Raw genomic sequence first — 12,629 nt, 5'->3', positions numbered from 1 at the left:
GCAGTGACCCAAGATCGTGCCACTGCACTTCAGCATGAGCGACAGAACGAGACTCCATCTCAAAAAAAAAAAAAAAAAAATTAACCGGGCTGGTGGTGTATGCCTGTAATTCCAGCTACTTGGGAGGCTGAGGCACAAGAATCCTTTGACCCCAGGATGCAGAGGTTGCAGGGAGCTGAGATCGTGCCACTGCACTCCAGCCTGGGCAACAGAGCAAGACTCTGTCTCAAAAAAAATCCATGTCAGCAAGGCCTGTGGTTGTTCTATGTGTACTAAATGTGTCTGTGACAGAACCAAGTGTGCCTTCCTTATTCAGGAAAAGAAAAAGTATTGAACACACCAGCACAAAGTCAGAAAACTAAACAAATAAATGAAGCTCTTTCGCATAACAATTAAAAAAAAAAAGAATTATATTTTGATTATGACCCTGGATCTTGGTCAAGAGAGGCAAAGTAGGAATGATCAGATTCCAGCTAGGCTTACAGTGATAGTGTAGCTAACAGCTCCTGGGGTAGCTGCCCAGCCCACAATGATTCCCTCTTCTTTAAGAACCCTCCTCTGTGCACACAGTGGTGGGTCCTATGACCAGGTTGGTATTGTATCACCCCCTCCACTGGTCACACTTGATTGGTCTGGCAAAGTTGATTGGTGAAAGCCAGCCAATCCCTGGAACTTTCTGAACTGGCATTTAGGAATAGAATCAGTCTTCCTCCTCCTCCCTCATCTCTCTCAAAGCTGTAAGATATAAAACTTAGACGTTGCCATAGGCCATGCTGCCCACCTGAGAAGGAAAAACCAGCTCTAGTAAATGGGAATAAAGCCAGCATAGAAAGAAGCAGACAAGAGGCAGAGAACAGAGGAAGAGATCCTGCCAGTGTCAGAGTTCTTGATTTCATTGTTTCTGCTGCATCCCTGCCCTTTCCATGGTTTAGTTTTTCTGCCTTTCCTTGGATTCCATGAGTCAATAACGTCCACTTCCTATCCCTGCTAGTTCAAGTTGGGTTTTTGGCACTTGTAACCAAACTAATTTTTTAAAAAAGACCAAGACAGTTGGTACATACTACGTGTGTGACAGTGTTGAACTAATCTCAGTCTGGAGTTTCATGACTAATTTGTTCTAAGGAAGCTAAAAGGATGCCAGTGTAATAAATGTCTAGAACAACTGAAGGTTTTCATGGTAACCACCCTCTGAGTCAGGCCTCAGAAGAAGTCAGTCAGTAGACATAACAAGAGTTAAAACTGTCTGAGAAGGATTTTGGCTTGATGAGACTGGACCCCTCTAAAGTTGTGAGAGCAGTGATAGTACCAAGAAGTGGCCGGTGGAAGGAGGCTTTAGCAATCCCATAATCTCCATCAGCTTCCTCCAAGACACTCCAAATAACCCTATGATTTTAGGTAAAAGTCTTCTAGTATAGACAATTCCATCCAAAATCTTCATTTGTGCAGGAAATCTTGACCTTGAAAGCTTTCTTGCCACCAAATGTAACCTTCTTCCTGTTTTTCTTTGGGACCTGCCCTTCCTTCCAAACAGGTTTGTAAGCCGAGCCTCAGTTCTCTATCTCCTCCAAGACTCAAGCTCACAGAATTCCTGCAGGGGACTTATTTGCTAGAGTTGCGAAAGCACCAATGGGGCTTCACCAGGGAAGTATGTGGTATCTACTGTTCTTAGAGCAGAAACAGCCAAGGAGGCGGCTCTATGTTTTCCTGCTGGCAACAAGAAAAGCAAACAAGAAAAGCAGAGAGCTTTTGTGGTATGCTAGAGAGACAGTTCAGGAGGAGACATGAATGGCTCAGGAAGGAAATTAGTTTTACAGTGAAACCAGATACCTGTTTAGAACTCTGAGACCCTCCAGCAGCAGGAGATGAGGAGATGAGGGTGGGGAAGTTGCTGAGAAACTAAGAGCAAGGCTAGAGATTTAGAAACCTTATGTTATTATTGGCCTAAATTCTGCCAGTAAACACCCTACTGTATTTCTTTTCTATTAACTCTTTCAGCCCTTTACTGAACCTGGAAAAGCTATTTGTTCATTGAATTTGATGGTTAATTGGGTACAAATAAAGTTCACACGTAAAAATATCCTTGAATTTCTTCTTCCTTTCACGGACAGGTTCTTTGTACAGAAGTCTCCCTTACCCATAGTTTTTCTTTCCACAGTTTCAACCACCCATGGTCAACCACCGTCTGAATATATTAAATAGAAAATACCAGAAATGGGCCAGGCGCAGTGGCTCATGCCTGTAATCCCAGCACTTTGGGAGGCTGAGGTGGGCGGATCACGAAGTCAGGAGATCGAGACCATCCTGGATAACACGGTGAAATCCCATCTCTACTAAAAATACAAAAAAATTAGCCAGGCGTGGTGGCACACACCTATAGTCCCAGCTACTCGGGAGGCTGAGGCAGGAGAATTGCTTGAACCCAGGAAGCGGAGGTTGCAGTGAGCCAAGATTGCGCCACTGCACTCCAGCCTAGGGGACAGAGCAAGCCTCCGTCTCAAAAAAACAAAACAAAAAAAAGAGAGAAAGAAAATTCCAAAAATAATTCCTAAGCTTTAAATCGTAGCTGGGCGCGGTGGTTCATGCCTGTAATCCCAGCATTTTGGGAGGCTGAGGCAGGTGGATCACCTGAGGTCAGGAGCTCGAGACCAGCCTGGCCAACATGGCGAAACCCTGTCTCTACTAAAACTACAAAAATTAGCCAGGTGTGGTAGCACATGCCTATAGTCCCAGCTACTGGGGAGACTGAGGCAGGAGAATTGCTTGAGCCCAAGAGGTGCGAGGCGGAGGTTGCAGTGAGCTGAGATCACATCACTGCACTCCAGCCTGGGTGACAGAGTGAGACACTGTCTCAAAAAATAAATAAATTGAAATCAAAATTTAAAAAATAATAATAAATAAATTGTCCAACACTCTGAGTAGTGTGATGAAATCTCGTGCCATCCCACTCTGTTTCACCCAAGACGTGACTCATCCCTTTGTCCAGCATATTCAAGCTGTCTATGCTACCCGTCATCTTCTTATTGGAACGACTGCCAAGGTATCGCAGTGCTTGTGTTCAAGTTGCCCTTGTTTTACTCTATAATGGCCTCAAAGTAAATTAAATTTGTGGGTAGAAAACATGAAGAGAAACAGGCTCCGACTGATGGCAGTCAGGTTCAGTACCATCCACGGTTTCAGGCATCCACTGGGGGTCTTGAGATGGATGTCCCTTGGATAAGGGAAGATTAATATATTAGTATTCAGCCCAGTGGTCAAAAGATAATATATCAGAAAGTAAAGAGCTAAAGATTTTCTGAAAGATATCATCTCCTAAACTTATTTTTAAATTTCCATCAGTTATGAGTCCCCAAACACTCTCTGCTCCTTCACAAGTGCATGTTACAAGGTAAGTGCTCAATAAATGCATGTGAATGAATGGATGAATGAAGTATCACTCTATAGTCTAGGGGTGTCCCTCATCCTAGAAATAGGAGATAAGAGCCCACCCTCAGGGCCTGTGGAATTGGTTCTCTATTCCCTTACCACATCTAGCTAATATCCATGACCACTTTAATGGAGCTTGGTTTGGGGGATAACAAACAAGAAAATGCATTCAGGAAAGTGTCAGTTTTAGCCTTTGGTCCTTACAGCCTAGACAACAAGGCCAATCATGGCAGATGAAGCCTTTCTAGTGTTCCCTAGATCCTCTGAACCGCCTCGGGGAGTGGCACCTGGCTAACAGTGCCCTATCACTGCTCCACATGCCTGGCCAACTCATCACTCACCACGAGGAACATAAAGCTGCCTGATAGCCTGCTGCCAGGGTGCATCTGTTTAGCTGGCATTGCCTCCTGTGGGAATGAAGCCAATGAGCCTGGGTGGGGAAAGGAGAAATCAGGCAGGATAGAAAAAAGAAGGTTGGGGAATCTGGTGCTGAGTTGCTCTGTAGACTTAACAAGCCTTTAATTTCTACAGCAAAGCACAGAGGAGTTCATTGTGAAAATGTCTGGAAGCCTCTAATTGGCCCAGTGTTGACGCCACCGCTACTCTATGGAGGGCACAAGGCCCTTAGGAGCAATGTTTCACTTTCCAATCTTCTTCCTCACTCACTCTATGTCCCCCTTATGGAGATGAGACCAGACCAAAACTCTTCGTGGGGGTGTGTGTGTGTGTGTGTGTGTGTGTGTGTGTGTGTGTGTGTGTTGTTTCGTTTTGTTTTGAGACAGAATCTCACCCTGTTGCCCAGGCTGGAGAACAGTAGCAGGAACATGGCTCATTGCAGCCTCAACCTCCTGGGCTCAAGTGATCTACCCACTTCAGCCTCCCAAGTAGCTGGGATCCCAGGCATGCATGCCACCATGCCCAGCTCATTTTTTTTTTAATTGTAGAGACAGGGTCTCACCATGTTGCCCAGGCTGGTCTTGAACTCCCGGGCTCAAGCCATCCTCCTGCCTCAGCCTCTCAAAGTGCTGGGATTATAGGTATGAGCCACTGTGCCTGGCCTATTCCTATATTTCTAAGGGACTGCCAAGTGGATGAATCTTAATGTGAAATTTCAATTTCTACTTTTCTACTTGGAGGAAAACTGGTAGGAAAAGTCTGCCAGAACTTAAGTTCAAAAGCTTAAGGTTCGGACAACTGATTTCCTGTCAACCATCATTTTCATAAACCATTCCCCCAACTTTCAGCCCCCAGGCCATGCACACCACAGCTGGGCCTACGTTCACTCTTCCCCACAAGTAAGATTTCTGTATCACCTCAATTTTCCCAAGTTTGACACTCTGAACATCTACTGTGGCACGATCTTAGCTCACTGCAATCTCCACCTCCCAGGTTCAAGCGATTCTCCTGCCTCAGCCTCCCGAGTAGCTGGGATTACAGGCGTGAACCACAGCACCCAGCCTGTCTCTTTTTTTAAGAGATGGGTCTCTCTCTGTCATCTAAGCCGGAGTGCGGTCACCAGTCACGTGCGGTCACAGCACACTGCAGCCTCTAACTCCTCGGCTCCAGTGGTCCTCTTGCCTCAGCTTCTCAGGGAGCTGAAACGACAGGCATGCACCACCGTGCCTGGCTACTTCCTCTTCACTGGTCTGTGAGCTCCAGTAGGGCACAGACTCTATGTTATTGGACTTCTATGTATTTCCAGAGCCTGGCACAGTGACTGGCAAACACAGTAATTCAGAGAATGTCCAGTGAATGACTGCTTGCATGCATGTACCAGACGAGCAGGGAAAAAATCTGGCCTCAATGAGCAGATGGGTTGGTAAATGTTCAGTCCTTTTCATATCAGTACACCCTATCTCTCCCTATAAACTCCTTGGAAGCAGGAACTGAGTGTTTTTCAATTCTTTTATCCATCCCCTTTCAATAAACTACTGATTTATGAATAACTAATGAATAACTGAATAAATGAATGCATATTACCCAAACCGTATTATAATCTCAAGTCGCTCAAAACCTCCCAACACAAGCACCAAAGTTGTTTTTAAAGAAAGTTCAGCCCCCCAAAAAACACTTGCAGAAATCCATGTTGGCACATTTACAACATTCATAGGACAACACCAATATCAAGCAGCAGAGAAAACAAATAGCTTTGAGGCAGATGCAGATTGGGGAGATTGTGATCTATAGGAAGCCTGGCCAAGCCATAGGAAATGGGGGATGACAGCCAGGGTGGCAGTAGCCAAAACCTGTGGATAATTTGCCATCCAAATTAACCATGCCATTCAAAGGCATTGCATTGAAAGCACTGACAAGGATAAATTCCGTGAGTTATTTGCCAGACATGTTGAGGCCAGGGCTCTGTGTAGGAAATGCGGTAAGAGAAAACTCTGTCATGCATGGCTATACATAGTGGCAAAGGATTGAGAACAGAAGCCAACAGTGGGTAGAGGGAAGCCAGGATTCAGAGGGCAGGGTTTCTCTCTGCTGCAGGGTTCCCTTATAATTAACCAATTAAGGCCAAAGCTCCATTCCCTGTGGCAGTTTTCTCTGCCATAGAGAATGAGGTCACAGCCCTAACTACACAGACCTATAAGGCATCTGGGTGATGAAGAATAGCTTTAGATGTACTTGGATCATTCCCAGGAGGTGACTGGATACATGTGTGGTATTTGTAGACTCAGTAGGAATTCTCAGAAGAATTAAAGCGTATTCTGACACTAGCTTTTAAATCACTGTTTACATCCTTATCTCAAGGACTCTAAAAAAATAAATTGATATTACTGGATCGATTAAGCAACCCTGGAGGCTGGAATAGGTCAAATAGGGCCCCATGGACTCTAAAATAACCAATTACACTATTATTCAGTAGCACTAAATGTAATATTGTATGTAAAATGAATTATTTAATATAGAATGTGAAAGAATTATTTAAACTGTAAGGAAGCATTCAAATTTAACATATTACTGTCATTGTTATTTAGATGATGTCAATTTTTCAGAGAAATCAAAAGTACTCATTGGCTGTCAGAGTTCAAATCTAACAGAGAGGAACAGACGTACACTAGCTTGTGGAGGGGATGGAGAGAAGTTTACAGAATGGGTAGAAAAATCAAATATCAGAGAAGGAAAAGAGGCACTACTGCATTATTCTAGAGATCAATTAATTAAAAAGTTATGCATCTGTTGTTTTTATGAAGATTCCATTACCACCACAAAAAGACCACTCTCCCATTCCCCTTTTTCCCTTATGCCCTTATGTTTTTCAAGAATTGGAGGTCAGGGGATATTTATGGAAGCACCAAAGCATGAAACACACGGCCAAGCCTCTTAGTTTAGGTGGCTCTTCAGTCGAAAGGTTTCGAAGTGAAAATGAGCAGAAAACTAAGATTAGGACCAGCTCTGTGCTGGTTTCCTCCTCTTAAACAGACAGTGGGACCATCAAGAGCTGAGTTTTGTTGTTGTTGTTAAGTTGGGGCAGGAGGTATAAGACAACTAAAAGAGCTTCTGCCACAGTTGGTGAATGAGTCAGACTTACGCAGCTAAAGACCAGGGGCAGCCCAAAGGCAGAGAGTGAGAAAAGAGGAACCAGAATATTGGAATCACTCAGAGGTAGGCTTCCCGGCTCTTCTGTGTTTCAACTCTTAGACTACAGCTCTTTGTTAACAATCCCCTTAAGTGTGTTCAGACAGGAAGGATGCAAAGATGAGGTGCCCTGCAGTGCAGACAGGATGCAAGCTCCGCCCTTCAGTGAAGGTTGTGACACCCCTTGGCCAAAGGAAAATTCCAACTCGGTTAGGTTGGGACAGCATTTCTGCAGTTTTCCTCTGTGTTAGGAACAACGCTAGGGCACAGGGGCCAGAACAGGGGAGGGTTCCGTGGCAGGTCAGGCTGCAGAGCTTCTTAATTAGAAACAGGAATTAAGGAAGGAGTCTGTAGTGCAGCTGGAGAAATAAAATCTTATACACGAATTCATGAGAATGGTTATTTCTGGGGAAAAGGCTGGAATGGGTGGGGGGAGCCAAAGGCACTTCAGTCTTGCCTATCAAATGCTCATATTTAAGAAGACAATGTAATCATATGTTGAGTAAAAACTGATTTTAAAAATCTTAAATTTCAGAGAGTCACAGAGAGAAGAAAGAGAGATGGAAGGAAAAGGAGCGAGAGAGAAATGAAGAAAGGCACAACTAACAGCCTAGGTTTCCCTGGATGCTGGGCTAAGACAACCCGCAGGAGTAGGGCTTAGCTGCAGTCGAAGACGTATGGAGCAAATCTTGAGGGGGAAGCATCCCAAACCAGAATTTCCTGGGTCACAAGAAAAGCAAATGCAATAAACAGAATTGTAAAAGAAACAAGTGGGGAGGAAATGACCCCTTGTCAGCCCTAGCCCATCTTGCCTGTCAGATTGAGGCCCCAGTTCCTCTGCTCTCACATGGACCGGTGCACGCGCTGGCTCCCTGGACCCAGGACCCAGGTCCCCCTCTCGCTCAGTAGCTCCTCTCAGACAACCATGTCCTTGATTGCAAAGAAATCTACTGCCCCGCACTCAGAAAGAGATTCAGACATGAAGAGGGCACTTCACATGGACCATCTACAGTCCCCTGCCCTCTCAAACTTTCTACCAATGCAGTACCACTCCACCCTCCCTTGGCTCCGCTGGTTAGCTCCTGATATAGATGAGCACTTTTGCCAAATATCCAGGGATTCCCTGAGGATTTCCTTGGAGAGAGAAGGTCTAGGGAGGATGGAGACCCCCTCTTCTGGAAGGAGGTGATTTCTGAATTTGTGGTCCTGTCCTCTTGGGCTCAGGTAAGCTACCAGGGAAGGTCATGGCCCAGCTTAGCTGTGGGCAGGCAGCCCTTCTGATTTCTCCTGGTTCACCCATCTGCACCGTAAGTACCACCTTAGCCCCTTTGGGGTTCTGGGGGCGATTTGCTCTGGGGTCCCCAGAGGATGGGGGAGGAGGAGGACCCCTTCCGGAGACTGGGCGGGAGACGCTGGGGGAGGGGAGCTGAGGAGTGGGAGGAGCAGGACAGTTACCTCATTGAAGCCCTCCTGCAGGACGTCCAGTAAGTTCCCTCGGGTCAGGCAGGCTAGCATTGTTCCTGCTGGGGGCTCCCCGGGCGGGGTCTCCAGCCCGGCGGCCGCCGCCGCCTCCTCCTCCTCCCTCTGCACACAAAGGCTCTCGGCTCAGCTCATTGGGATCCCTCCGGAGTCCCGCATGCCACTTACTGGAAACCTAGACTGGAGCCAAACTAGCGGCTTGCACTGGGCATGCTCGCACGGGGGCCTCCGCTGGAGGGGCCCGGCGCGGTCGCGGTTCCTATGGAAACAACTGGGCGCGCACTAGGTGGAGCGGCGCTGCCGGGCTGCCCCCAGCCCCGCTTTCCTGCGGGAAAGCCGCACGGCCAGGCGGGCTGGCGAGGGCGCGCGCTGCACGCCCGCACGCACGCGCACACACACACACCCCCGGGCCGCAGCACGGGCGTGTGTGCGTGCGCTACACACACACACACACTCACACGGCTTTTAGGCAAACGTGCTGCTGTATGTGCGCGCTGTGTGCATACACATACACACACACACACACATACACACATACACACACACACGTTGACAAACAGGCGGCCCGGCTGGCGTATGCATGCGCTTGCAGCCACGCGCGCGCACACACACACCAGGCTTGCAGGCGGGTGTGCCCGCGGGGAGGGTGCGCAACACACACACACACACACACACACACACACTGCTAACTTAAAGCCACAAACGGCCCACCAGAAGGTGGGTGGGAAAGGGAGTGAATCATAGGATTTTCCCCCAGACTAACCGAAAACAGCAACCTTTTTCCACATGGGCCCTGGACAGTGAGGTCAAGCTAAAGAGGAGGAAGCAGAAGGGAAAGAAATAAGAAAGAGAAAGAGCAGAGGAAGAAAGGGGGAAAAGAGGATAAAAAGAACTTTAGTTATTGATGGTATCAGAACACATTCAATAGAACAGTGCTAAACATCACGCAGGATCGCAACAGAAACATCAAGGATGACCAAGCCTTTTCCAAAATTTTCCTATTTCATTCTTTATAAAATAACTGCTAAAATATACAACCCATATTTTAATGTGTTTTAAAATAAATGGGCTTTAATTAAAATAAAGACTGCAAAAATGTCCTGGTGCATTTGAAAGAGGTAAAAAGCTTCCTCAAGTGAAACAGAAAGCTATTCTAGGCTGTTTCTAGCTATTCAAGTCATAGCCTTGATTATTTATTTTTAGGAATACTAGCATTTGCAACTCAGTGCAAACTCTTGTTTCTATAGGAAAACTCGAAGCTGAAAAAACATTCATTTTACATTCCACCTCGTGATCCCAGATGGAGAGGAAGGGTTTACAGAGCATTAGGGCTCAGAGAAGGTCAGGGCCTTGTCCAAGGACGCAGCCAATCAGTGACAGGCAGCTCAAGGATCTAGGAGTCTACACTTATGATTTTCTGGAAGACCCAGATTCCTCCTCAAATCCTGATTAGTACCTTAGCCAGAAAAGTCAGTAATGGCTCTTATTCAACCTAATGACCTCTTCAGGTCCTTAGAGAAAAAGAAAATCCACCAAGAGCAGCCAGGCTAGCAATATCTTGTCTGAATGTCTAAAGCTGCTAAACACAAAGATGTTTCTGAAAAAGAACACATCTCCCTGACCACAACAGGCAGAGGGCAGAGGGCCAGCACAGGTGTTGAGTGGCAGCTGCTGGTTGAATGTAGTGGGTTCAATTCTGGCTAATGCTGGGGAAAAGCTAAGACACCAAATCATTCTAAACCTGAGTAGCCCACAAGTCCAAAGACCACTGTCCTTCATAATCTAGCTGAGGAATTTAACTGCCAAGAACTCCCTTTGACACTACCACACTTCGTGGTGTAACACCCCCGGAGAGTCACTAACCCATGTCAATTCAACAAGTTCCTTTATAAAGAGAAGCATGAAATTTCCAACAGCACAGACTTGCATGCAATACATCTACATGCATAATGATGCAAAACCAAAGTACCTACTTGGTGGATCCCTGGGTAGAGGATCCTGATTGGTTGAGAGCCCCTCATGCTTTGTACACAGAGCAGAAAATATTGAGACATCAGAGGGAGATCCTGCTGACAGTTATCTAAGCCAGAGGTCAGCGTTTCTCAAACAAGTCTTTGATCAAAGTAGGATCTGTGAGCTCAGTGTTTCTGGAAAAAGACTTATGAAATCACTGAATTTTAAAGCTCCAAAACATTTTGGCCCAACTTCCTTACTTGGCCCAAGTCCCTTATATCATAGAAAAAGCAACCAAGGCTAGGAGAGATGCTCACAGTCACTCAGCAAGTCAGTATGGAAACTAAGATCTGAACCAGAGGGCTCTGAGGTCTGATCCTGTGCTCTTTGCACTGCCCATCACAGCATGCTGGAGGAATTAAGAGAGAATTGTAGTGAATTGATTTTTTTAAATGTATTATAAGGCATATGGTCCAATATTGCACTATTCCCTAAAAGTCTATAACTATACAAACCACATATTCTAGAGCAATGGTGTTCACTAGGACTGTTTGTGAAGATGGAAATGTTCTGTATCTACGCTGTACAACATAGTGGCCACACGTGGCTACTGAGCACTTGAACTACAGCTAATGCAACTGTGGAACCAAAATTTTAATGGCATCTAATTTTGATTTAAATAGTACAATTTCAAAATATTCATTCTATTGTTCCCATATGACTATTAAGATGTGTTCCAAAAATTATACTATTTTACATAGTCTGCCTCTCACATTTGGAAAAAGCACAAAATTCCTGTCAGACCATATAATGTCCTTTTTTTTTTTTTGCTCAGAAGAGATGTTCACCACAGTTATCTTAGTTGGCCTTACAAAGTGGCTCAGATGAAGAACTGAGCTTTAGCTCCAAACAACACTAACATTTAGTATTCCTTCCATCCTCCCGATCCCACCATGTTGTAATATCAACATAAGAGCTGGGAGAGTATGAGGGCTAGCTACAAGAACTAGGAATAACTGGGACAATGATCAGGCATCCCATAGTGTTTGTATGTGGGAAAACTGCAAGCCATCTGGGTAGCTGGAACCACTTCTGCTGCTGCAGGGCTGTCATTCACTCTGCCTGGAAGCAGAGGCAAAGAAACCCAGCAAACTGCTTTCTGCATATCCCTGCCATGCTGCCTGATTTCTGAACTTATACCTGGCTTCCTCAGTCCTGCATTATTTTGACAATAATGGCAGACACTTCCCCCACAAACTAAAAGCTACCCAAATATCTATATATAACAGTAATAATAGCAAAATTGAGCTTTTACTGTGTGCCAAACCCTGTACTCAGCACTTAGTATTAGCTCATTTGACTGTCACAATTACCATAAACAGTAGGATTTTTACATATAAAGAAAGAGAGGTTTGGAGAAGTAATTTGTCACAGACCCAATAGCTACTAAATGGTGAAGCCAAAGTCCAGGTTCTTAACCATTATGCAATACTGTCATATGAAGAATGCAACATTACATTACATAAGAATGCAAGATTACATTACAAAAATGTAAATCTATTTTTACTTGAAGGAATGAATGAGCCAGTGGGAGAAACATTAATCACGTCTGTTAATAAACAGAGTAAGATGTTAGCCTAAGTAAGACTTTGAGCCTTAAAATAAAACCATCGTTTGGTGAAAATATTGCCTGTGACTTCTCTCTGCATAAAAATAAGAAGTGTGAAATTTAAATCTATATAAAATGTAACACAACTATTATGGCCAATAATTCATGACTATAAAGAAACAGAAAGGCAGTTTGAATAAACAAATAATTACAATTGTCAATAAAAATATTTTAAATGACCCTCGGAATAATGTCTTTTTTTTTTTTTTTTTTTTAGAGAGAGAGAGAGACAAGATCATCTCATTCTGCTGCCCAAGCTAGAATGCAGTGGCACAAAAAAATTACAAAATTAATACAAAAAAATACAAAAATTAGCCACTCATGGTGGTATGTGCCCATAGTCCCAGCTACTCAGGAGGCTGAGGTGGGAGGATCGCTTGAGCCCGGGAGGTTGAGGCTACAGTGAGCCGTGCCTGCACCACTCCACTTCAGCCTGGGCAAGAGTGAGACACTGCCTCAAAAAAAGAAAAAAGGTCCGGGAGCGGTGGCTCACGCCTGTAATCCCAGTACTTTGGAAGGCCAA

The 12,629-nt window shown here is 45.1% G+C and overlaps 1 protein-coding gene across 6 annotated transcripts in view; it reads right to left on the bottom strand.

Annotated features, from left to right (window-relative positions):
- Positions 1-12,629, bottom strand: part of DIXDC1 (DIX domain containing 1) — a 97,527-nt gene that overhangs the window by 78,375 nt on the left and 6,523 nt on the right. For 2 of the 6 annotated variants that reach the window (XM_016921977.4, XM_054661632.2), the window contains exon 1: positions 8,461-8,942. The exons of 3 other annotated variants lie outside the window; for them this stretch is intronic. In XM_016921977.4, coding sequence (XP_016777466.3) covers positions 8,461-8,520 — 60 coding nt within the window. In that variant the 5' untranslated portion in view covers positions 8,521-8,942. Of the gene's footprint in view, positions 1-8,460; positions 9,106-12,629 lie in introns of those variants that run through there. One more of the 6 variants, XM_001144981.6, reaches the window with a different exon arrangement.

Source organism: Pan troglodytes, chromosome 9, assembly GCF_028858775.2.
Source record: "Pan troglodytes isolate AG18354 chromosome 9, NHGRI_mPanTro3-v2.0_pri, whole genome shotgun sequence".
Classification (NCBI taxonomy): Eukaryota; Metazoa; Chordata; class Mammalia; order Primates; family Hominidae; genus Pan; species Pan troglodytes.
Note: the sequence above shows the minus strand (reverse complement) of the source record. Positions and strands in the feature narration are given on the sequence as shown.